This window comes from Salvia miltiorrhiza, chromosome 4 (assembly GCF_028751815.1).
Source record: "Salvia miltiorrhiza cultivar Shanhuang (shh) chromosome 4, IMPLAD_Smil_shh, whole genome shotgun sequence".
NCBI classification, from domain to species: Eukaryota; Viridiplantae; Streptophyta; class Magnoliopsida; order Lamiales; family Lamiaceae; genus Salvia; species Salvia miltiorrhiza.
The window spans coordinates 2755488-2781868 of record NC_080390.1 but is presented as its reverse complement, the minus strand read 5'-3'; the positions used below and the strand labels follow the sequence as shown (position 1 = coordinate 2781868).

General features: G+C 35.7%; 5 protein-coding genes across 14 annotated transcripts; 1 reads left to right on the top strand and 4 right to left on the bottom strand.

Moving 5' to 3' along the window:
• Positions 1 to 216: 216 nt before the first annotated feature.
• Positions 217 to 1764, bottom strand: LOC131021137 (uncharacterized). The gene is made up of 4 exons (XM_057950226.1): positions 1746 to 1764; positions 879 to 1234; positions 483 to 802; positions 217 to 388 (listed from the first exon to the last, which is right to left on the bottom strand). The coding sequence occupies exons 1-4, from the start codon at positions 1762 to 1764 to the stop codon at positions 217 to 219; spliced, it is 867 nt and encodes a 288-aa protein (XP_057806209.1).
• A 1441-nt stretch (positions 1765 to 3205) lies between these two features.
• Positions 3206 to 4547, top strand: LOC131021136 (uncharacterized). Its single transcript, XM_057950225.1, has 2 exons — positions 3206 to 4015; positions 4098 to 4547. Exons 1-2 carry the CDS (start codon positions 3206 to 3208, stop codon positions 4545 to 4547), a joined length of 1260 nt encoding a protein of 419 aa, XP_057806208.1.
• A 4445-nt stretch (positions 4548 to 8992) lies between these two features.
• On the bottom strand, positions 8993 to 10003 carry LOC131021135 (protein FAR1-RELATED SEQUENCE 5-like). Its single transcript, XM_057950224.1, has one exon. The coding sequence runs from the start codon at positions 10001 to 10003 to the stop codon at positions 8993 to 8995; it is 1011 nt and encodes a 336-aa protein (XP_057806207.1).
• A 3594-nt stretch (positions 10004 to 13597) lies between these two features.
• Positions 13598 to 15476, bottom strand: LOC131022247 (mitogen-activated protein kinase kinase kinase 20-like). Its single transcript, XM_057951715.1, has one exon. It carries the CDS (start codon positions 15443 to 15445, stop codon positions 14543 to 14545), a length of 903 nt encoding a protein of 300 aa, XP_057807698.1. The 5' UTR covers positions 15446 to 15476; the 3' UTR covers positions 13598 to 14542.
• A 2997-nt stretch (positions 15477 to 18473) lies between these two features.
• Positions 18474 to 23794, bottom strand: LOC131022224 (vacuolar cation/proton exchanger 2-like). Of its 10 annotated transcripts, none has more exons than XM_057951674.1 (13): positions 23399 to 23778; positions 23100 to 23222; positions 22469 to 22735; positions 22320 to 22387; positions 22136 to 22164; positions 21198 to 21391; positions 20862 to 21074; positions 20295 to 20429; positions 19857 to 19973; positions 19734 to 19787; positions 19089 to 19205; positions 18855 to 18951; positions 18474 to 18756 (listed from the first exon to the last, which is right to left on the bottom strand). In XM_057951674.1, exons 2-13 carry the CDS (start codon positions 23145 to 23147, stop codon positions 18731 to 18733), a joined length of 1365 nt encoding a protein of 454 aa, XP_057807657.1. In that variant the 5' UTR covers positions 23148 to 23222; positions 23399 to 23778; the 3' UTR covers positions 18474 to 18730. The 10 variants fall into 10 exon arrangements, with proteins under 10 accessions (XP_057807657.1, XP_057807658.1, XP_057807656.1 ...); XM_057951675.1 differs by having other exon boundaries at positions 23553 to 23772; XM_057951673.1 differs by having other exon boundaries at positions 23100 to 23794.
• Positions 23795 to 26381: the final 2587 nt, after the last annotated feature.

The window sequence follows — 26381 nt, the reverse complement described above, 5'->3', positions numbered from 1 at the left end:
GATCATGAAAACGGAATTAAAACCATAAAAATAGAATTCAATCATCCATAAAACAACATACCAAGAACAGCAAAAGATGGAACGGATAATATCCAACAAAAACCAATTGAAAGATGAAACAATTGTCAAGCTATTCCTTGGAATAGATACCAAATGAAGTCTGCGATGTATACGCGCACAAAAGAGACGATTAAATCATTCCCATACGCCGCTGACTTACTTATGTTTCAAAGCAAGTAAGTACAACACGTAGTCTTCTTTCGAGTCTTCCGGGAGGCTCGAAAACACGTCCAGAAGCTCCACCTCCTTAGCAAGCATATTACAGATGTCAAACTTCTCGGTCTTTGACAGCCCCGGAATACCACTCAACTGTGCAAAAACTTCATTCCTTGCCTTTGATATATCGTAGTCGTATCCGACTTGATATGGTATCAAGTCTAGTTTCCGTGCCACGGCCAATATTAGTTAGAGACTCGAAAAACCTGTCATCGAAACTGACACTACGGCGCCGCTTTTTGCTGGATGTTGGAGCTTCCTTTTCAGCCGTTACAGTCTCTTCCCGCGGTTGGGTTTGGCTTACATTGTCACCCGTTTCACCGTTCTCCAATATATCTTCAAGTGAGACGTGGTATTCACCATCATCAAGCGGTTGGTTGATATCTAACTTCCGATACATCGTAAAAGCCGCCTCCATGACATCCTCCGCCTCGTCGCCTGTAGCTCTATCGTTTCCGAATATAAGCTTCCAATCTTCTACATAAGGCCAGCTTTTATATCGAAAGTTGCGCACATTGTCATCGACCTAAATGACAGCGGCAAAAAAATGATAAAACAATCACAAAATATGGACGTCTATATATTTTGATAAATGAACTTACCCTCACAAAGTTCTCCCACTGCTCGTCATCGCAATCAATCATGTGCTTCCCGTTAACATTGAAGCCAACTCCACTAGTTTTGAGAATGTTCCACAGTGAAGAGTAAGTCTTTTTCCACGTTGTCATCTTCGAGTTTATATGAGGCATTCCCTTCAAGTCGGTGGTCGGAAATTCCTTCTTCATAGCCTCCTCTAACTTACTCAAATAGCCGGCTCGGAACCCGTTGTCAGATTTCCATCCAAGTGCAATGAGCTCTTTCAATGCAACGATTAGAACTTCTTCTTCCCTAACGGACCAACTGCGGCGCTTTTGGTCCGTCTTGTTGACACGGCCAGAACATGTAGTTCCTGTGCTACCTAAACCACAGGCAAAGCATATATTCTGTCAAATTACTTCACATCGATCCATCGGCAATCTAACATGATATCAACAGACGGTTATAAAATATATAAACATGCTCGACGACCTATTGTAGAGGCATGAGCAGGTTCCTGTTTAAAAATATAAGATGGCTATAAACATACTTTCTACACAGATTATAGCGGCATGAGCAGCATCCAAAGGCCAGTTCAGATTGCGAAAGGAAAATGTAAGACGAATATGAACACATACAAAAAAGATATAAACAAAATCGAAGCACACGGATTTTTGACAATAATACGTTGTGAAAATCCACCACAAAATATGATACAAAAAATAGATATAAACATGATATAAAAAAGGTATGAACATAACATGATAAAAGATAATTTATATAACTTATTTTCTCATAGAAATGCAGATCTATTCCAATGGCCGAAACATATCATTACATAAAACATCTATGATCAATGTAAAGGGATGCGAGAAGTAAGAAGCATGAAAAACCTTGAGTTGCTTGGCTCATTTTCGCAGCTGTAGGACCACCCTATTGTTGCTTCAATGGAGCGCGGTGTTGCCTCTTCTGCGCGACGACCTTGCGACTGCTTCAATGGAGGGAGACTATTCCTATTCTGCGCAAGGGTTTTCTTGGCGGGCTCAAGTCTGTTCCGAAAAAAGGGTTTTGGCCGTTGGGTGTGTTAATTGCGCAGGTGCAATGGATGAGGGTACGCTGGGAATTTTCAAATATGTAAGGGGACAATTATGTCCATTCTTAAGTTTATATAACCTAGTAATATGAATACCAAACAAAAATTAGGATTAATTAGCTACAATAGCAAACAACCAACCCATATTAATAATATGCAGTTATCCACACTAATTATCTGGTTAAATATTATCCATGCTAATACTTAACCGAGAACCAAACCAGCCCTAATAGTATTAGATTAGTGATGAGTGATGAGTGATCTCACTAATCAAATTAACATTCTTAATTTATAATTATAAGATTCTTACTAAGAATCTTCAATTCTTTCTAGGAATCTTATATTAGTGATTAGTGATGAGTGATGAGTGATCTCACCAATCAAATTAACATTCTTAACTAAGAATCTTGAATTGGATGAGTGGATCATTAATCAAACCATCTAACAATGTTACTAAGAATCTAACATTCCTTCTAAGATTCTTGGATTGGATTAGTGGATCATTAATCAAACCATCTCACAATGTTACTATCCTTTTAAGATTCCTTATAAGATTTTTAGATTGGATCAGTGGATCATTAATCAAACCTTCTCAAATTACTTGTTAGATTGTAACAGTAAGATTCATTAATTAATTAGGTTACATAGGTCGTTCAATATTATATAAAATGTAATTGAATCACTATTCGAACTATTGCAGATTTCATATTCACATAAACATAATGTAATACTCCCTCCGTTCATGATTCAGTGCCCCATTTGGGTGTGGGCACGGAGTCTAAGAAAAGCTGAAAAAGGTGATGTGGATAAAGTATAAGGGTAGTGATTAAGAGATTAGATGACTTTTACTAATTTTGTGTTAAAAGAGTGTTTTTAATTTATGAATTTATTTTTAGCACCATTTGGGTTAATTTTTTTAATTTAAAATTTCCAGTTTATTAAATTTCATTTTTTTGGCCCCATTTTACCTTAAATTTCGTTTTTTTTTTTGGCTAATTTTTCCTGCCATTTATTTTTACCCATTTTTTTCATTCCAAAGGAACAGCTGACAGTACAGTGCGAAAATGAAGGCAAAGGGAATGCTAGAGTACAAAATGGAGGTAAAATGAATTTTCATTCCAAAGCAAAAGCTGACAGTACAGTGCGAAAATGCTCCCTCCAAAAGTTTGGAGGGAAAAAGGTACACTTCACCTTAAAGAGGCAGCCTATAAATACAACCATAAATTGAAGCAGCATTCAATTCTATCAAAACAAAAAAAAATGGCCATACATAGAGCTAGAATCGAAGATGATGAAAGAAATAAGTTAGCACAGTGGCTTCTTGAGCATAGCCTTGGAGGGAAGCTTGAATTTGGTGTCAAAAAAGAGGCAGCTCTTCTCTTCAAAGTGGATTTGAAGACAATTTGGAGGATTTGGAGCCAAGTGTCAAAGCAAAGAGCTTGTGGTGTACCTGTACAAGTAAAATCCATTAGAAAAGGTTATTCATACAAAAATAAGATGATTGTAGATGTTGAAAAAATCAAGAATCTTTCCGTGCTTCAAAGGTCATCAATGAGAGTCATGTCTACAAACCTAGGTGTGTCAAAATCTTTGATTCACAAGTGGGTGAAGGAGAAAAAGCTTAAACCACACACAAATGCTATAAAACCCTTTCTTACCCCACAGAATAGGCTGTCACGACTGAAGTGGAGCCTAAATCAGCTTAGTTCAATAACTGAAGATGGTTTTATAAAGTTTCAAAGTATGTACAACACCATTCACATCGATGAGAAGTGGTTTTACCGTACCAAAACCAATGATAGGTATTACCTCCTGCCGAATGAAGGGGAACCATATCGTACATGCAAATCAAAGAGGTACATTGAAAAGATTATGTTTATGTGTGTCGTTGCCCGACCAATATTTGGCCTAGATGGCAGATGCATCTTTGATGGAAAGTTTGGCATCTTTCCTTTCACAACCATGGAAGCAGCACAACGGAATTCAAAAAACAGAATGAAAGGTACCATGGAAGTGAAGCCAATCACAGCTGTTACTAAGGAAGTGATGAAATGTTGCCTTTTAAAAGAGGTCAGCTGTTACTTTTTCTTTTTGTTAATGTCTGCTATCAGAAACTGTTACAGTTTCATCATTTAGCCCTTTATCTTGGCAGATGATTCCAAACTTTAAAGCTAAGTGGCCAGTGGGAGTAAACAAGCACATATATATCCAACAAGACAATGCAAAACCCCACATAAAACCCAATGATCCAAACTTTTTAGCGGTTGCAAATACTGATGGTTTTAAATTCCAACTAGTATGCCAGGCTGCTAATTCGCCGGATACAAATGTCAATGACCTAGGGTTTTTCAGAGCAATACAGACATTGAAAGATCAAAAACCAGCAGGGAATGTGGAGGAGTTACTCAAGAATGTTAAAGATGCATATGATGAATACCCACCAGAGAAGCTAAACCATGTGTTCATTACTTTGCAAAGTTGTTACCATGAAATCATCAAGGCAAGGGGTGGGAATGACTACAAAATTCCACACATGAACAAAGAAAGACTCTCAAGACTGGGTTGTTACCAGATTGCATTCAAGTTGAAGAAACACTTGTAAGGGAAACACTACAGTTCCTGGAGTTGGATGCAAGTGCAGAGGGAGAAATTTACAACCTTGGAGCAGTCATAGAAGGGCTGGAGCAGGTGGACATTACTGAATAGGCTGTATAGATTAGGGCAGGGTCTACAGATACAAACACAATGAACAATCTTTTGATGTGTTTGTAATGTAAATCATTTTTTGTAAGCATATTAGTCTTTGTCATTTCTTTAGCATCATTGACTGCAGAATTTTGTTTATATTCAACCTCCAAGAGTGAATTGATGGCTGAATACAAACAACCCTCAGACTATAAAGTCATCACAGGGTCAGCTTACTTATACAGACTAGAGAGATACCCAATTGGCACCAGAGATACACAAATTGGCACCTTAGATGCACAATTGGCACCACAAACAGATATTCGGTAGCAAATCCCCACCAAAGACAACACCAATACAACAAACACACATTCGGCAGCAAACAAATCATAGATACACAGATAAGAAGGCATCACCAGCCAATCCCCACCAAAGCACAGCAACAAAGAATAACAAGGCATCACCAGCCAATCCCCACCAAAGAAAACAGCAATCACATAACGAAATCACCTTAATCGCTCGGTCTATTCCCGATCACGTCTGAAAGACTCTCTGATCTCGGCGATTCGCTGTGCCTCTTCCCGATCGCGTCTGAAAGATTCTCGGAGGGCTGCAATTCGCTTGGCCTTTTCCTTCTCTCTTCTGATTTGTTCAGAGAGATGGAAGCCATCGGAATCGTATTCCGGCGGTTAAGAGAGAGGTTCCAGCGATTCAGAGAGAGATAGGGGCGTCGGCTCAGTTTTCGGTAGCAACCATGGTCCGCCTTCGTAAAGAGGCAAAATCTGCTCCGATTCAGAGCGAGGGAGGGAGGCTGCCTCGGTTCCCGACAGCATCCATGGCGCCGCTTCGGATTCCGGTGGCGACGACTTCGATCCGGTGAGAGGGAGCAACCACGGCACTGCACACAAATCGTAAGCCCCAGTTTCAGTTTCAGGCATAATCGACTCGGATCCAGAGAGAGGGAGGCGCGCCGCTACGGATTCCGACAGCAACCACGGCGCCGCTTCGGATTCGGGCACGAAATCAATCGATTCAGAGAGATCGGGAAGAGAAAATTCAGTTTCTGGCACAATTGTCTCCCGCAACACAAATCCATCCAGATAATCCATAAAAATGCCCTCCATCGATGAAGATGGAGGAGATTTGGATGGAGGTGGATTCATGAATCGAGAGTCTCAAGATCGGGAGAGAGAGAGGAAGCGGCGCTAGGGTTTTCAGAATGGAGAGTGAGAGGAAGCGGCGCTAGGGTTCGAAAGAATGGAGAGAATAAAGGATAGGGTAGAATACTTAAAATAGGGAGAGAGTATAATTAGGTGTTAATCAAGATTTAATTAATTATTTTTAAAAAAGGGGTGGGGTAATGAATGGCAAAGGGTAGCAATTTTAAATAAAGAGGGAGGGTAAAAGGGTACAAAAAACAAAACAGGGCATTCAATTGTGGACACCTTTTTAAAGGCCAAACAGGGCACTGAATCATGGACGGAGGGAGTATTATTTTCGGCGAATTATGAATAACAATGGAAAATCACCAAAAAAATTATGGAAACGTAAGCACCACGCCTTTAAGATGTAAAGATATATATCAACTTAAAAAATACACAAAAAATAAGAGGCTAGGGGTATTTCATTTAATCGCTGCGTAAGGACCTACGTGTAACAGTGTGGACCTTTTTTTTTGTTGCGTTCTACGCTTGGCGGTGTACACACTTGCCAACTTTAAAACAAAGTATATAAGACAAAGTAAAAATAATGAATAAATATTTTTCAGAAATACGTATTCAGTAAGCACCCTAAAACCTTTAATATTTTTCAGAAATATGTATATCAGACATCGCTGCTAATCCATCGACAAAGGATCGGTAGACGCATCGAACTCAGCAGTATGGGGCTGGGTGCCACCGAAACCACCGCACCCCATCGAGCCATCAGAATCTACAACAAATGCAGTGAGATACTAAAAAAATGATGGCTGAAAAATAAAGAACCGTAATGAAGATAAATGTCGTTACCGTGCGGAGCAGTTCTGTCATTTGTAGGGGTGAGCATTCGGTTATATGGTTCGGTTTTTGCTAAAACCAAACCAAACCATATTTTAGTTCGGTTTAAAAAAAAAAAACCGAACCGAACCGAATTAACCGAACAAACCGAACCGAATTAACCGAAATTTTTATAATTAAAACTGAACCGAACCGAAAAACCGAAATTTTCGAAAAAAACCGAAAAAACCGAAATTTTCGAAAAAAAACCGAAAATTCCAAAAAAAACTATAAAATTAAAAAAATATTAGAAGTTAGATATTATAAAATTATAATTAAAATATTATAACATATATATATATATATTATAAATATATTATAAATATGGTTATTAGCGCCTAAATACACCAACTTTGGGGTTAGTTTGGTTTTGCACATGAACTTTAAAAGGTGTAAAAAAATACATAAACTTTAATGTTGTAGCAATTTTATCACAAATTCAAATATTAGATATTTGAACTCCATAAAAATCTTACAATTTACAAGTTTAGAGATGTCTTATACGATATCTTTTACAAATGTCTTATACGATGTCATAAATTCATTTTTTTCTCAAATTAAAGATGACGTGGCAAGTCGAAATATCGACGTGTATTCAGCGGATGTTTTTAAAAAAATACATCATATAGGACATCTGTAAAAGATATCGTATAAGACATCTCTAAATCCGTAAATCGTAAGATTTTTATAGAGTTTGAATATCTAATATTTGAATTTGTGATAAAATTGCAACAACATTAAAGTTCATGTATTTTTTTACACCTTTCAAAGTTCATGTGCAAAACCAAACTACCCCCAAAGTTGGTGTATTTAAGAGCCAATGACCCTTATAAATATAATTCGGTTTTTCGATTTTGTTCGGTTTTAAAAAATCCGAACCGAACCGAACCGAAAAACCGAAATTTTATGAAAAAAAAACCCGAACCGAACCGAAAAACCGAAAAAACCGAACCATATTTTAAAATTTCGGTTTGGATCGGTTCGGTTATTCGGTTTCGGATTTTTTGCTCACCCCTAGTCATTTGAACCCACGAAATTTTCTGGACCGCCCTTTTCCCACAGTTTACTATAAATTTTATTCCCATAACCACGTCTTCTCTTGCATATGGGATTCCGTATGGGGCGATGCAATGCCTCCTTGGGTTCAGCCTTCGAACTTTTTTTCAATGCACGAACACCATCTTCCATTTTTCGAATATACTCGTGTATTGCATCTCTACATGCCATATCGTCCTTGCAGTCCGACAACAAATCATACACACGTTTGGTGTAATGATTTACGAACACCATGTTTGAGAACTTGTTCGGCCCTGCCGAATTAATAGCACGATCAACTTTAGGTATCCGCTCTTTCGAGTCATGCCTCCATCTAGTCAACACCATCTCATCCAGAACTTTGTCTAAATTAAGATGAAAGAAGACCTTAAACAAATGACGACAGATAATACCCTCGGTCTCCAACATACGACAAGAACATGTGCCCACTTTCGTTTTTTGATTCAGCTGCACAACTCGGTAACCTTTCAGCGCGCTTGAAGTTCCAACTTTGAACTCAGAAATTTCCTTGTTCAGATCGGGTGGTTCTTCGGCAAGTTTGACAGTTATGGAGTTAAGCACTTCTAACTCAAAAAGCTTGAAGACTTTTCTAGTACAAAGCTCTCCAAGCTGCAACATGATACCAGTGCGCTGGACAAACATTTCGGGCATGCCCCTACATAGAACGTCCTCTTCAAACTCTGTAGTGCGCCAACTCTTTTGCATTTTCTCAAAAGCAATTACAAATTCAGAAACGTTGGACGAGCTTGAGCACAATTATTTGAGTACTCAGTTTGTGACTTCACTACGAGATGTCGATGTCGCATGCAATCCACCCGAAAATTTATCAACAGTGAATGCGGAGGACCATCGCTTGTGAAGATTATACATGCCCTTAAACCATCGGTTGTCCGCTAACTTGAATTCTTCAATCATGCGAAACCAAGTAGATTCAAATTCAAACTCGTCTTCGCAACACCGGTGCTATAAACTTTTGAAACGCTTATCATAATTCAACTTACCAAACTGCTTTCCCGAATTTTTGTTGATATGCCACTGACAGAGCCTATGTGATGCCTCTCGAAATGAGTTGTCCAAACCATTCATAAGAGCTTGATCTTGATCAGAAAAAATGATACAAGGCTCTTTATGATACATGGATTCTAGAAATGTTGAGAACAACCACTCATAGGAATCTGCTTTCTCATTCGACAAGAAAGTCATTGCAAACAATACGTTCATCCGATGATGGTTAATCCCTACGATAGGAACACAGATCAAATCATACTTATTAGTCTTTGTAGGTGGCATCTACAGACACAACATCTCCAAAATGCTGGTAGTCTACGAGGCACCTGCCATCTCGGAAAAACAGATTTTTGAGCCTTCCATCGTCACCTACCTTCACTTTCCAATAAAATGATGGGTCGCTCAAGCCTTTCTCCATGAAATACTCCATCAGCTTGTTCACATCTGAATTAGCATCTTTCGACATTTTTCGTCGATCATCATAGAGTTCGTTATACACATCCTTACGTAAGAATCCAATATTCGCACGACTACCAGCTTCGATCTCCATGAAACGATACGCACGACTGACACCTATCTCACTCGACAACAAAGCTACAAGCAACGTCTTGTTGGATTGAGACATATTGCGGGATGATCGGAGGAGGTAACTCTCGCTGGGGTCAACCAATTTGTGGTTGTGCTGCGTCTCAAAAACGGTAACTTTCCATGGTGAATTGACGTCTTCCCTACAAACACAAAGCTTGGCCTTGCAATTACCCCGGTATGACTGTTTCTTGCAAACCGAAACTCTACCTTTGGAACGCTTATCATCCGGTGACCCCTCACATGAACAGTGATACAACTTTGCACGAACGAAGTATGTGTTTAGGAAATACCCTTGACTGCCCTTCCTAACAGAAAAACCGGTCAATCGTGCATACTTACGGTACAACACGTGGACTTCATCCAAAGTGTCAACAAGACAACCAACATTTATCAAATCTTCGACTAGCTTCTTCGACACTTGCACAGAATATTCACCATCTGTCATCTTAAAGTCATCAAATTTATGATTCATCCGAACAGAATCTTCACCACCATCACCTCTCCCATCACGATCATCACCATTCTCACATTCCTCACCGTCTTGTTCTAGATTATTTTCATGAGGAAGTGAGTCACCATACTCAAAATCTGCGTTCCTACCATCAAGGTCGTCACCAGCAAAATTATAGCATGAGTTATCGTTCGGGAATTCATCTCCACAAGAAACGTTCAAATCAAAACTCATTGATAAAAACTGCACTGGACTGGACTTCTATCTGCAATGGATATAGGTGCAAAATATAAGGCCATGTGGGCAAAATTCACAAAGAACTGGAAAATGGCATCCACAACAAACTCAAAAATACAGGATTGAAAGTTGAATATGCATTAGCGGTAATGCGACGACAAATAAAAATATGGATATTTCTCATTGCATTGTCTGTAAGTTCAACTCCACTACTTCAATGTATAACACATACAATATAAATTTCAATGTATTTACAGGTTCATATCTTTGACCAATGCGATACACATACATTAACTACGGCGGTGTCGTTGCCTTAAGATTATTTGAAATATCAACTATCACCCAATACCCAAGTAATAAATACGAAATAACAGAAAATTGGAAAAATGTTTACCTTAGTGGCATTAAGGCAATCACTTCACGCTTATCACCTCACACTCCCATGAAATCGACAATAGATCATCAAACGGATAATATTCTTGAGGACAACAACTACAAAGGGCGCCGCATAGAAATTCAAATTTGATCTTCGGAAGCACACAACAAAGACGAGGCGAAATAAATTTTTCTTGTCAAAGTAACGGGATAGGAAACCCTAGATCGTGCATATCGACGGCCGCGATCAATCACTCACAAGATCTAACACACAGAAAATCGAAACGTGTCCTACGCAAATTCAAAAAAACTAGGCAAGCAATAGGTTTCTGATAGGGAGGGGTGGCTTACGTCCAGAGCGCCATACATCCAATAGACAAAAAGGTCGAATATGCTGAAAAAGAGTGACAAAGAACCAGCGGATTTTTATCCGCTCGGCCCGGTCCGATACACATTAAAGCTGGTCAATATAGGAGTACACGTGTTTCAATCTAAACGGCGATGCGCGGCGCGCATGGTGTAGCTAAGACAAAACCCATTTTTAGGCCAAAAACTCAGAAATATTATCAATTTCCTAATTCTTAGCAAGTACTCCATTCCTTTTATTTTATTTTTACATATATACATATCATTAGACTTTAGTTTAGATAGGATTCCGAAGTCGCCATATTAGAGCACTCTCAGCAGATCACCTAAATGCATCACTAACTCTAAATTTAGGCTAAAATAATTAAAAATGAGATAAAAAATGCATCCAGCAGATCCCCTAAATTGGATGGGGCCCACAAAAAATTTTACACCTACCTAAATTCAATCTTGAATTTACACCCACCCTAAATTTATTTTAAGCTTATAATTAGTAGGGCCCACACATAATTATTTTTTTTATGTAGAAAATAGGAGATCTGGTGTATGCATTATAAAATCGAGATCCTAAAATTAAATAGGAAAGCTTTAGGGAGGAATATATGAGCATAATTTTGAGATTTCTGCTGGGAGTGCTCTAATATGGCTACTTCTTCAAAATTAAATATTGAATAATTTTCAATTTATTAGAAAATATATCATTTATCATTAATTTTGAAGATTTACTTTTTTGAATTTCAAGCTGTATAAATGTGTTGCCATCGAAAATAAAATCGATATATTAGTGAAGTTCTTGAGTTTATTAAAATTTTATATTATTATTTTTCTAATGTTTCTGTTGTATGTAAAATGTTGTTAACTATCATAACAATTTTATGTATTGAAAATGAGGTATTGAGAACACTTGATATTAAAGATGTTATTAATGATTTTATTTCTTAAAATGCTAAAAGTTCTAAATTATTTCAATAATCATTTGATCAATGTTTTATAATTTATGGCATTACATATTAAAATTATGAAGCCACGCAACATAAAAGACGATAACGGCTATGTTTAACTGACAACAAAAATCTTAAGATTTCATTTTTTAAGGGGTATATTTTTTAGTCTTTGTCTAGGGCCCCTAAATATCAGTAACCTATGTGAATTCTTGTTTTGCAATAAGCCTTGTTTACAACGATATATCGTGTAAGAAAAAAATAGTACTACTCCCTCCATCTCATGAAGCATGACACACTTATTTTTGGTACAATAATTAAGAAATTGGTTTTTTGTGTATTAGCGGTAGGTAAAAAAGTGAAAATATGAATAAAAGGTAAATTTTTTTGCCATTTTTAGAAACGTGTCATGTTTCGTGCAGGGACGGAGCCAGGAATTAAGTTCGGGAGGGGTTCAAATTGTATGGGGGTTCGGGGGCGGTAGCCCCCGAGAAATTTTTTTTGGGCATTCTGTATATTTAAGGTATTTTTTTTAATTAAAATACGAGCATAATACTAATAATAACGAACAATATTTTCATAGATTATATAGTTTCAATATATCATAAAATTTTTTTTGGACATTCCGTATATTTAAGACATTTTTTATTAAAAGGCAAGCATAATAATAATAATAACAAACAACATGTTCATAGATTATATATTTTCTATATATTACAAATTAGTTTCAATACATTATAATTTTTTTTAGCATTTCATACATATTAGGCATTTTTTATTAAAAGACAAGTATAATAGTAATAATAACAAACAATATTTCATAGATTATATAGTTTTAAATAACAGAATTATCCTTAAATTAAGTATATATGAGAGAATATAATAACCAAATACTCTTTTATAAAACAAAATTATTTTATAATAGGTATAAACATATATCTATATATATTTAAAAAAAAAACTTAAAATTTGGGAGGGGGCTCTAGCCCTCCCTGGCTCCGTCCCTAGTTTCGTGGAACAGACCAAAAAAGGAAACTGTGTCATGCTTCGTAGGACCGAGAGAGTAATATTGATCACATGATCATATGAAGCGTGACGCAATATTGTTGTGATAATACCATATTGCATAACAAAAACATGTGACGATTGCATTAATGAGACCATCATCTCTATATATATATTGCTAATTAACTTCACACGACTTGCTATGGTATCCGTGCATATCACATTAGTACGGTGGTGGTACGGTAGAGTTATGCATCTTTTGGCAATTATATAATTGGTGATATGATAATAAGCGATATAGCTATACCATTTTTAGAAGTGTTCCAAACAAGCTACACCACTTTGATATTATTAATTTCAACAATTTTAGACGACACAGGTTAACAACTACCAACCAGTTTTCAAAATTTTAAATAACGAAGCTTCTTCCTAGTTTCTTTTCTCCTCAGCCAGAAATTAAATTCAAGCAGAAAAAATTGAGTGAGCAACCTCATTCCTCAATCACCTCACCTATAAATATTTACACATGCATCTCACACCCAAACATATATTATAATTAAACTCCATAAATATATACACATTGCATATTACTTGGAGAAACCAAAGTCGTACCGTTTTTATCATCTGTCTCATTAATTAGAAATTTAGGATCTGCAATATATTGCTCTCCGTCCCACACTAAATTTTTACAATTGACCTATTTTAATAAATGTAAAAATTTAACCTTTGAAAAAGTATGCGTCCAACCACTTTTAACAAATTTACACATTCTCTTTAATTCTCGTGAAAAGTTTTGAACAAATTGAGTAATTCGAGGAAGTGTACATGTCCGAAGGCATGTAATTAAGTTTTTGCGGCGCCATATTAATATTGTACGAACAAAACTCACATTTCATTGTGTTGGAGTTAATTTTTAACTCCATAAAACTTTCCTAAAGTTTTGGTTTGTTTTGCCTTCTTCACGTGTGTTTTGTAGGGTTCGAATGGCTGAGTCAAAGAGAGGTTGAAGACTCCTACAAATAAGGAAGATGAGAATAGGGAAAAGAGAGAGAAAGGGAGTGGTTGGAGGCTCAAACGTGGCTGTTGGAAGTTAAGGGAAGAAAGTTGGTGGAGTTTGTTCCTACAAACAAGGAAAACCTAACCACTTCAACAACCACTCCATCCATCACTTGCAGCACGTTTTTCAAGGCTTGGGGAGCAAGTTGGAGATGCCTATATAAGCTGGGGAAGAGTTCTCATTCAAAGTGCAGCTTGAGAGGGTGATAGGCGATTCTTGTACGAGTGTTATGTTGTGTGTTACGATAACATCTTTTACAGCACTCGTTGTTCCTTAAGTCTGCCAAGAGCTTACAGAGAGAAATCAAGCCATGTAGGGCAATTGTGTACGAGTGTGATTCTGTATGTCGGGATGACATCAGAGTCAACACCCGTTGTTTTATTTTGTAAGGTTTCGTAGTATTACTCTTGAACCGAGTTTTGTTTTTTAATGAGAGTGTCGTTTGTTCAATACCTAGAGTCTTGTAAAGGTATTGAACGTGAGTTGTTCATTCTTGATTTAGTCTTTTTGCCATGAGACGTCTTCAAGTTATATATTTTATAACTTGAAGAATTTTTGTATCTCCTTGTGTCTTCTCTCCCATTTTTATTTATTTCCGCTGCTGTTTACTCTGTGTTGTTGTGCGTGCTGTTCCAACACTCTGCACAACATTTTGATCCAGACGAAGCAACACTATCACATTGATCACAACTGGAAGTTTCGATGCGTAAATAATTTGAACCGGCCATGTTAATTTATCCGGTCACATAATTAAGTACAACCAAAACGAAGCTGTACGATGATGATCATCAATTAATAGGCATGAATTTTCGTGACATGAAAACACTGCGGCAAAAGTGAATGCAACGCTGATGATAAATGGCGGCGGCGGCGGCGGCCGTCGGCCATCTTGAGAAAAGGATGATCGAGTAGACTCTCCGCTTTCCACCGTGCCGTCGGATCCTTAACGAAGCATTTCCTGAGGAAATCCTTGGCCTCCTCCGAAACCTTTGGGATCGCCGGAATCTCATTGCTGCAACCGATCTTCATCAAGACGTCCGTCGCCGCCGCGTCTTTGCCGAATTTCCAAGGCGCTTTTCCGGTCAACATGTGGAGCACGGTGCACCCCAGCGCCCAAACGTCCGACGCCGCCGTATACTCCTGCCGGGATATCGACTCCGGCGCGGCGTAAAGAACCGTCCCTCTAAACCCTTGCTGCTGCTCATCGTCGTCGTCTTCAACGCTACCAATCCTTTTGCAACTCCCGAAATCGGCGAGCTTGGAATCGTGGCCCACAAGCAACACGTTGTGCGGCTTCACATCGCAGTGAACGTAGCCGTGTTTGTGAATGTGAATTAGGGCGGTGACGAGGGATTTGGTGTGGCGGCTGACGACGTGCTCCGGTAGACCTTTTCCGATGAGGTCGGCGAGGCAGCCGCCCGGAGCGTACTCGAGAATGATGTTGTATAGATTCTGGCAATTCTCGGTGGTGAATTGGTCGGTGAAGCAGCGGAGGATGCAGGGGCATCCCTCCAACTTCTTCAGCAGCTCCTTCTCCTTCTGAAGAGACTTCGACTGCGAAACTATGGCCGATTTCACGGCCACCACCGCCGGGATATTGGGATTGCCGCCGCCTTCTTGGTGGGTCTTAGCGATCGACACAAACCCAAAACCACCGGCTCCCAGGGTTTCGCCTCTTGTCCAATGCATCTTCATCACCCAATTAAATTATTAATCTCTCTCTCAATGAAAGATGATCGGTGATAGGATCTTATCGTTTGAAGCCATATATATATATATATATATATATATATATATATATATATATATATATATATATATATATACTGAGTTAGGATTCTTAATATTCCAGAACTCTAAATATATAAGTGGAAGGATTACATTAATTAACTAACTGGTTTAATTAATTAAAGTGTATCGGACCAGAATCTGGCAACGTCTAATTAATTAATCCATATGGACCGAGAATAACACGAGTTTAATTAAGTAAAGCGTATATCACGAGTTTAATTAATTAATCCATAAATTATGACATGTATGAATATATAAGTTCTTAATACGTACAATTTTGTAACTAATATCTCCTATACTCCTATATCGAACTTTTAGTACTCTATAAAATGATTAGATATGAGTATATTTTCAATATTAATTTAATCTGTTTTCGTAAATTAATTGTCTTAGAGCATCCGCAATGGGCTTACTTGATAGCCTACTTGATAGTGGGGGACCACATTGAGTAAGTAGTGCTGCATTGAGGTTACTTGATAGCCTACTTGATTTTTTTAGTTTTTAAAGAGGAAAGAGAGATTTTTAAAGAGGAGAAGAGAATTAAAAAAAAATAAAATTAGATTGCTCGTGTATAACCGATGGCTCGAGTAGACCTCGAGTAAGGCCCCCCGCAACGCCCTACTCGAGTGCAATGCTCTACTCGAGTAAGCGCTCGAGTAGGAGCGTTGCATATGTTGTTAGGTACGATGGATTGATGTATTTTTTTCAATCAAATAAATAGTTTTGGACGAGGAAATTAATATTTAAGTCAATTTGTAATTGATTTTTAAATCATATATGCATATAGCTATAGGTGACTGTGGCACAATTTTAAAAGATTCTTTTTTAGATTACATCTATATCGTTTTTTATTATTATGAATACACAATATGGTTTGATTGAGCTATAATTAACATACTAGACCAATTTCGGCCACATAAAGTTCTTTTAATTTGTCTTATTTATCGAATCACACAAGTTTTTCGAGTCGGCTTGAGCTATAAAAATTTGGCCCAACAACATTCAATTGGGCCATGAGCAGCTCTAATTTTTAGTGTATACTACTTTCTAAATTACTTAGCATTTTAATTGGAAAAGCAGAAGAATGGGAACAACAAAAGCACTTTCATTTTTTGAGCCCGACTAGTCCAATGGGCTAGCTCGAATCCGTAACGTTTAGAGTTAGGGTTAAAATTTCTAACGCGATTTTTTTAAATTTGATTAGCTCGCACCTGAATAGTCTGATAACCTAATAGGTTGATCCGATTGACATCCATATCATTTAATATTTTAATAAGACACCTACAAATATCCTACTAAAATATATGAATAATCTAAACCGTGAAAACGTCCGCATAAGAGATCTCTCATATATTTATTGGTAATGTTTCCATAATAAAAAAGGCTTCCATTTATACTTCTCCCTAACATATCACCATCGCATGATTTTAACTATGTGACAAAATACACAAAATCATATGTATTGTATGGAAACCTATTGTTCTAGCTATACACAAATATCAACATATATAGAGGAGCATTTCAATGAGATCCTCTATATGTGGTGAGATTATATTGATTTGTAAATATTGATTTAATGTATTTTATGGTTGATAAAATTTTACTAATTTTTTGAATATCGTTATTCAACATTATATATTAGTATCTTATTCATTAGTCTCGCGATCTCACGAGAAAATAACAATCTTACTGAAACCTACCGCATATATACAAGTCTTGTGTGAAATTGTCTCATGATACAATAATCTCATACGTTTTTGTTATGCGTATATTGTGAGACATGTAATGTGATTTGCCTGCATATGAAAAACATGAACTATTAAAATTCTGAATTTGACATTGACAAAGAACCGAAGCATGCATGTAGTCAAAGTTGGGCATTTTTTTAACTACAATAAAATATTTCAATAGTGACATAATTTTTACAAAATTATTACCTAAAAAGTGTTAAATAAAATTATTTCAATAGTGACATTTGAGAGTGTATCAATTGTTGTAAGTAAAAAAATTCACTTATTCTTTTATTTATTTATGTAACAAAAGCATATAAATGCATGTGAGGGTGTCACTAAAATTATGTCACAATATGTAAAAAATCCAATAATCCACGATCAATAGACTCTTATAATTGATGACTCTACTACTACTACCTCACCGAATATAAAATCTACACACAAGATTCAATAAATAGTTTGGTATGGCAGTCAAAGAAACGTGAAATCTACTTTTTCTTTTTGCAAAAAACGTGATATCAAAGCATAACTGAAAACAACTAGTAACCGAGATCCATCCCAAATTATCTGACTTCCCCACGTCTCTCAATTTATATATAGTCCAACACTTATTCGCCCCTTATTAAAAATAAAAGTAAAAATGCTGTCAAAATACCAACACTAATTAAGAAGATCAGTGATGTAACATTGCCTTTTCTACTCATAAAATCTTCCATTAATTGACTCTAAATATCCATTCCAATTACCAGCAGCCTCTCATTCCACATTAGAGGAAAAGCATTGACAGATCCAACAAAAAAAATAAAATGGTTTTGATTATTATTATTTCCACTTTTTGAGTTTCGCTGAAAAGTTATCTTTCTTTAGTTTTCTTTAAACTTTAGACTTCTACACTTTTAATATGATTTTATTTTGTCGAGCTCAAATCAAACTTGTAACTCCTAGTTTAATGTTGATTGTCAAAACTATGAAATTTTGTGATCGCGCATTACTTCATAATTACTCCTTTAAGAATTATGGCGTTGCACATTGATTTCCCCAAGTTATACAAATTGGTTGCATCAAAGAAGAGATGAGAAATGTACACGTTCAATTCAAATGAATTTTCTCAATATAATCATGGATATATATATATGATCTTGTCAATTCTTGATAGTGGAGATACAAGTTTATGGGCTATATTGATCACTTCCATTCACTTTTTAATAGCATAGACAACTTTAAGCACATTTCTACTTCACATCCAGCTAAAAAAATACTATTTGTCAAAATAATTTGGGAAGTATATACATGCAGACACATCTGAAACTCAAACACCACAAGGTGACCCTAGAAATATGCTCCAAGCAGCACAACTTCTATATACATATGATATGCTTCTTCCTTTTATCTGTACAACTCTTTGTTGCATGAATCTGAATCGGATGAATCAAGAAACACGATCTGAGTAGTGTTTTTATGGATGATCATCGGGTTTGTCCTCTGCAAAATGAGAGTTCCAGATGTGTTACAAAGGAGAGGATACCCAAGTTCACAGATAATAACCAGACACTAGACGGGTTCACATAAAAGTCACTTACGGCTAGACTCATCGTCTATATGTACAAAGAAACTTGCTGCGACTATAAGATAGCAGAGAAGAAGCATCAGCCCTTTAAAGTAATTTGTTGTCCCTTCCTGCAAGTACAGATAGATATAACTAATGAGGAACGAGGCATATGGCAGATGTTTTCATGCATGAGTTGAAATAGAAGATTACTCTCCCTCAAATGAAACAAGAACGCAAGTAAAATTTGTAATGCTCAGAACCTCACCTGTAGCATGAAGGCTACTACAAGAACCGTCATGATTAGAGTAGCCGTCTCAAATAGCTTGAAATTCAAGTCCATTGGAAGCCCCATGATCCAGCCAACAACAACAGTGAACGGGATCTATAGTTATTGCAGCAGCACAAAATATCTTTTTAATCTGTAATCGCCATCCAATATTGAAATAGATAACAAGAAAAAATATATTATGCAGCAGAAGTGCTGCACTTTTAATTGTAAGAAATGTGAGCCAATCTTCTGAAAAATTAGAATCAGACCTAGAAGAACATACACGAGTATCTAATGGCAAACAAGAGATGGAAGGGATATAAGTTTCAAGGTTTCTAAACCATACACAGGAACTGGACGATTGGAAACATAAGTATATGTGATTGACTTCCACAGAGAAAGAAAAATGAAAATTTCTATGATGATTAAGTGTATTTAGTTCGTTGCATCTTTTATGAATTGCTAGGAAAAAAGCAATATATCATTTATTTAATAAATAACGCATACATCTCAATTCAGCATTCATAGGGTAAGCAACAAGTTGGAGACAAGGCAAAATCTTAATGTATATCATGATTTTATCAGAGATTCGAATAATAACTATTGTTACTCAACAAGCATTTTCATATAGCAAATACATACCACAAACATCGCTATTTGTGTTGATGAGCCAATCGCCACTCCTAGAGAAATGTCCTGCTCATGTACTAGGAAATTTGAGAAATCAAACTTTACAGAGTCAAGAACGAAAATCCAAACACTTACAAGCTTGTCCTTCACAGCAAACATGACAGCACCCGCATGCTCTGCTGCATTCCCAACAATTGGGAGCAGAATAACGCTTATAAACGCCACAGGGATGTTCATCGCAACAGATGCCCCCTGAAAATATTACCATGTCATGTAACCAAAATTACAACAATAAAGTGCCACTCACTGAGTATCTTCTAGTGGTGCTAAAGAAAGAAAGGTGCATCTTAAGCAGCAAAAGCTCTGTAAAGAAGTTATCAACAGATAAAATTGTATTACTATGATAACCAAAATATGCTGACAAATTACGAAATTGATTTACAAAAATGAAGCACTTCGTTACCACTGAAAACTTTAAAGATATAATTACGTCAATAGAGCAGTTGCTAGTAGAAAATTTCCTTACCACGTGTAATTTATTATAAAAAAATATTCAAGAAATAGAGTAGTTACCTCTATAGCATTAACCAGATATTGAGACAGGACTGATATGAAGCAAGTCAATATAAATAACCACATGATTGATTCCCACTTTGACATATCTGGTACTTCTTCGTCATCAGAGTTCTCACCAGTTGGACTTTCCTCCTAGGTTTATATGAATTGAGTTCAATGCATAGAGCTAACGAGGAAAAGATTCTAAATGCAATAAATAATTTTTCTAGGACCAACATATAAATGACTTTGCAAAATATTCAATGAAACTGCTAGAAAGATCCTTAACTTTTTATGAGCATATTCTACAGTAGAAATGGCAGACGCTGAAGTAATCGAGTAAAGACACCAAGAGATATGAAGTGGCCTGGTGATTTGTCTTAACTGTTAAGTAATCTCACAATAATATCACATGGAATGTCACAAGAGTAAAAATTTCGCCTAGTTTGTGCCTAAAGACTAGTGCACATAATGGACGGGACCAGCCGAGCGTTAATGTTGAAAATATAAATAAATCAAAAAAGTTTAGAAGACTGTTCAATGATATTCAATACACAGTGGTTCGACAATGACGGAGAGGTCTACCTCATTTACAGGGGTATAAAGATTCTTTTGGCTGGTCAGCTGGAAAAAAATGTAAGCTATGTATGCCACCAGCATAATGCAACTGCTAAACCTTGAAAGGGCAAGCTCTGACTTGCCAAAATGCAATTCAGTGCGTGTGTAATGTAGAACCGCAGGAAATAAGAGACCCATAACTGCCATCAAGAGCAATCCCGAGTTCATTGCTGCCGATGGCTAACAAGTGATTGGGAAAATGAAAAACCCTTGCAATTAGATAACCAATAACACACAATGAATGTATAACATCTGAAAAAATGTAATTTCTTTTAGATAAGCACACTGATAATAGTCACTAACCTTGTTGAACACTTGCTCCCTTCTAAGAGCAAGTCCTCCTCCAAAAAGTGCACATCCAAGTACCAATAACAGATTAGAAAGGATTGATCCCAGCAATGATTGCTGGACAACACGAATCATGCCATTTTGAAGTGCAAGCATAGATATTATCATCTCCGTTGCATTACCAAATGTAGCATTTAAAAGACCCCCAACTGAGAATTTAGAAAAAAAAGTTACAAAATGCTACAATGGATACATGTGAAACAAGAAGTACAAGTGTAAAATGTGCTTTTAGTAAAGCTCAAACTGAAAAACAGACTGTAATTATAGAGACGTAGTTTTCAGTCTGCAGTTCCTCCAACTGAACAGTTTGGATAGTCACAACGTTAAGACGGGAATAGTCACCATAAATTATGACTCAATATTATGAAGCCACTTAGAATGAATAGCACTGCATGTTTAATAAATTCACTAGTCTGCCAGTGATTTTTTTTTTTGTCAGTATAATAAGTTTTAAATCCAATCAGATAAGGAGCCCTTGAAGTCCTTCCCCCAAATCATAACCACTAGTCCAAATTCTTCGACTAAAAATTTAACCATAAGACTATTTACTATGTAGATAGTACTCAATATGCTAAAAGCTAGCATAAACCATAACCATTGATCAAATGATGGAAAAAGCTGCAAGCATCTCTTCTACAAGGATTTATGTATGTACTTCAAAACGTGCTATATGCATGTTGAAGGTGACAATATAATGGGTGCATGCATGAAAGGTTTTATGTCCTATCATCCAGGTCCGAGACGAGTAATGGCTGATGCAGACCAAAAGTTAGAAGTAAATGCAAATGAATAGCATGTATGAATATATTCAAGTTATGACAAATGATGTTTCAGATAGATAAAATAAATCCTGGTATATATGATTAAAATACAATGAGGAAGCAGAACCAAACCTGTTGGTCCAGTAAAAAAAGCTAGCTGCCTACACCAAAAGAAAAGGAAATCAAAACAATTGTCCATACAAAGGTTACTTAAGGTATGAGAGAATAACCAGTACTTTCATTGTTTGTTATCCATGAAAAAGTGCATTGTATCACGATGAATGCAAATCTTTAAGATGAGATGTAAATAGCATACTCTGTAGCCCAGCCCAAACGTTCAGCCAAAGGAACGATGCCTAGTAAACTTAAAAAGAACACCCAGCCCTGGAGTTAGTTCAATGCATTAGTCCAAATAGAGAAAAATGAATTTCGAAAGGCAAATTGAGCTAGAAAACTGAAACTCACATGATTCCTTGTAAGTTTATCAACTAATATCGCCGAAGGACCACAAGCTACAAGTAAGTTCAATTTATTGGAAAATAGAGCAATCTTTACACTGCGATATATGATCCTTAGTATAATACATTGAGAGCCACAGTTATCTGATCCATGACCAACTATACAACGTTGTGGAGTGATCTCCACGGAAGATGTCTTTCTCCCAATAGGTTGGGAGTTGAAAAGAGGTAGCCCTTCAAGCTCAAATGATGATTTTCCAGCTAATGAGCCCATCTGTTTGGATAATTCATTATATATTGTTGAATAATAAAATGAAGATAGAAGTTACAACTAGTAATTTACGCAGGTTTGCTAACAATATATCAAAGAACTTACATATCATGAGACATCTATCACAGTTGTTCACATCTGCTAAATAAGACGCTTTGATTTGATTTTATGCTATTAATGCCAATAGTTATAATTTCATAAACAATATTACATCTTGCATAGTGTTTCTACCAAAAAGATAGTTATTGTCCTACACACATTCATGTAAACACTAAATACATCCTTCTCAACGAGTTCACTTAGAATTTCTAACATCGAACTTCCAATTTTCGAGAGAAAGATGTAAAAGAGATTGATAAACACTAACCTCAAGATGTGAATCAAATTCCGCCGTAGGTGAATCGGTGTCAGCCATCTACTACAACTTGTGTAGCAATACAAGAGCAACAAACAACTACCCATTTCCTAACATGGGCATTGTTGTTAATCCCTAAAAACCACAAACAAAAAACAGGGCACATTCAGACACCAAATCCCCACAAATTCACAAAATCCCAGAATCCGACTCTCGCAATGTTACAAATAAAACCAGCGTAATTCACAAGCACGCGACAGTAAAAACATAGCAGAGACCCACAGAGATGACATCGAGTGAGAATTAAGTACCAACAAGACAAAGCAAGAATCATAAGCCACAAATCCCCAACAAACAACAAGCACAAAAAAAAAAAGCAGAAATGTATGCTTAGAGAGAAAGCATCAGAGTGAGGCAAGTCAACAACTGCTGCGGTCCTGGCCAGATAGTGATGTGCATGTGTACCAGATTGTGAATCTATTCAAGAAAGTAAACTCTATGACTGGAGGAAATCGTGACGGAGAAATTTCGAGTAAATTTCTGCCCTCGAGTGTATGTGAATTGTGAATGTGTACGAGTTTTCGTACGATTTGATAATTGCGCTCGTGATTTTGACGTGAAAGTTGAGGAAGGACGAAGGGGGAAGGGAGATTAGGGTGGTTTATCGTAAATAATGTAGTTATGCAAGGATCTTCTACATTTATTTATTTTCATTTATTTTGTGAGATGAAGATCAGGGAAATAAAGGTTGGCAATTTGAGGGTGATTATCACGCGTGTCACAAAAATAAAAGTATATTATAAAACTATTATGATTAAATTATTTATATTATTTTTGTGTAATAAAATTATTTTTATTATTTTCGATGGGAAATTATATTTTTTGTTTAAATAAATTTAATTCGATGTAATGGAGTTCAAATTTTTGTGTAATGAAATTATTTTTACCCATTCTTAAAGACATAAACAAAAAATACTCACTACAAAAACTATTAATTTTGAGTTTGAAATGACAAAATTACATGACGTAATTCACAAAATTTGTTGAAATAGCAAGCTTTGCTCGACATGCTCGACTAATGCATGTTCAGCATTAATGGTAAATACACTAATGTTCAATAAGCTCAACCATTGCGAATAGTATATCATGCATTATCGTATTTGTAATAAATATATTAATGCTTTACATGCTCGACCTTTGCGAGTCGAGCATTAGTAGTAAATACACCAATGCTCTATATGTTCAACCATTGCGAGTCGAGCAATCAAGCATTTTTAGAAAATACACTAATGCTCGACATTTGTCGATTGCAAGTCGAGCATCAATACAAAGTACACTAATGCTCAATATAAGGGTAAAAATGTCCTAAATGAATTTATTTATATATTTTATAAAAGGTGTGTATTTTTTAAGTTTTATCTTTCAAAATGAGTATATATCATTTTGCCACTATAAATATCCTAAATGGGTATAATGAGTTGTTTTGTAAATAGTGGGTATTTTTTATGTTTTGTCTTTCAAAAAAGGTATATATTATTTTGCCCCAAATAGTACTTTTTATATAAATTTTATTTGATGATGCCAATGGGGGATTTAAGATTTTAGAGAAATTAAAAGAAAAAAAAAAGTAAATTTGATGGAGGATTGATGTGTCACATTTCTTGTTAATTGTATGTAGACAATATTTATTATTTTACATAGACAAAAAAAAAATTAATGAAAATCACATCGGACATCTGAGCATCATCTCATCTGAAGACCAAATAACTATTTAGAGCTTGTGAGATTATATCATTGTAGCTTGTAAAATCATAACTAACTTTTTAACATCATTTCGTAGCTTGAGATACGATGACAGACTTTTGTGCATCTTCTCATGTGGAGTTTGAAAGATCATAATGGAGTTATGAGCATCTTTTTGTTTGTAGCTTGAAAGAGCATAATCGACTTGTGAGCATCATCTTGTTTGATGTTTAGAAGACCATAACTATATTATGAGAATCATGTCGTTTGAAGCTTGAGAAAATTAATGTGAGGTTCAAAATATATTAATTTATTTAGTATTTTAATTGATACTACATTTAAAAAAAATCTGGAATCCAAATTTTATTTTAGAAATTGACAAAATAATTTATTTTATGGCAAAATTAAAAAGAAGAAATAATTTATTTAATCACAACTATTTATTTTTCAAAATTTAAATTAAAATAATAATATATTTAACCAAATAAATTTGATCAAAATAAATTGACAATGCAATTCAAATTATATATATATATATATATATATATATATATATTGTGTGTGTGTGTGTGTGTGTTATAATTTATAAGTAAATATATTTATTAAATATTTTGATAACAGTTACATTATTCGTTTAATATGATTTTGATACTGTTGATGATTTCCTATGTTATTATTATACCTTAAAAGTAATATTTGCAGCGATATAACTCAAAATCATAACTCATAAACACAATTTATAATTAGAACTTTTTTGTCACGTCAAATTTGAACTTATTATAATTCATAATTAGAAGTGGTCAATTTAAAATTTGTTGCAACTCTCACTATATTTTTTACACAAAAATTCGGACACAATCGAGTGTACCGTACAACCAGGTTGATCTGCACTCAGAATAATGTTTATTTATAAGGTTTGGATTAGGATATGGATTAGAGTCTAAGTGAAATGTAACCCGATTCTATCCAAGACCACCTCTATTTTTTATAGTTAGCTCAATTATTGACTTGCTATATTTTGATGGACACTTATTGTATTACTTCATCAACCAATTCATAGTACGCAGGGGCAGATCTACCCTAGAGCTGCACTGGACTGGGCAGGCCCAATTTTATTCTTATATATGTTCAATATATTTAATATTTATATAATTCAGCTAATAGCCCAGCCCACCTTTCAGAAAAAAATAAAAAACCTTTAAACATAATAATAAAAATTAGTTTATTTTTATAAAAGATAAATTAAATTTGTAAAAAAAAATTATAGAGGTAACTTTTTATGTGCTTTAAATGTATCTATTATTAAATCAATCAATATAAAGAGAACAATTGTTTATTAATTTACATCTGGAGGGATCCCCCATATTCAAAAAGCCTCAAAACTTCTCCATATTATCCGTGAATATTGCCTGCAATCAATCCACAAAGAAGGCCTTGTATAAATATATCATAATATATATTTTGACCTAAAGGAATACTAACAGCATTGGATTCATGTATTTTGAACTTTTCAAGATTTTTAGTTTATAATCTCATAGTTTGCCCTTCTTT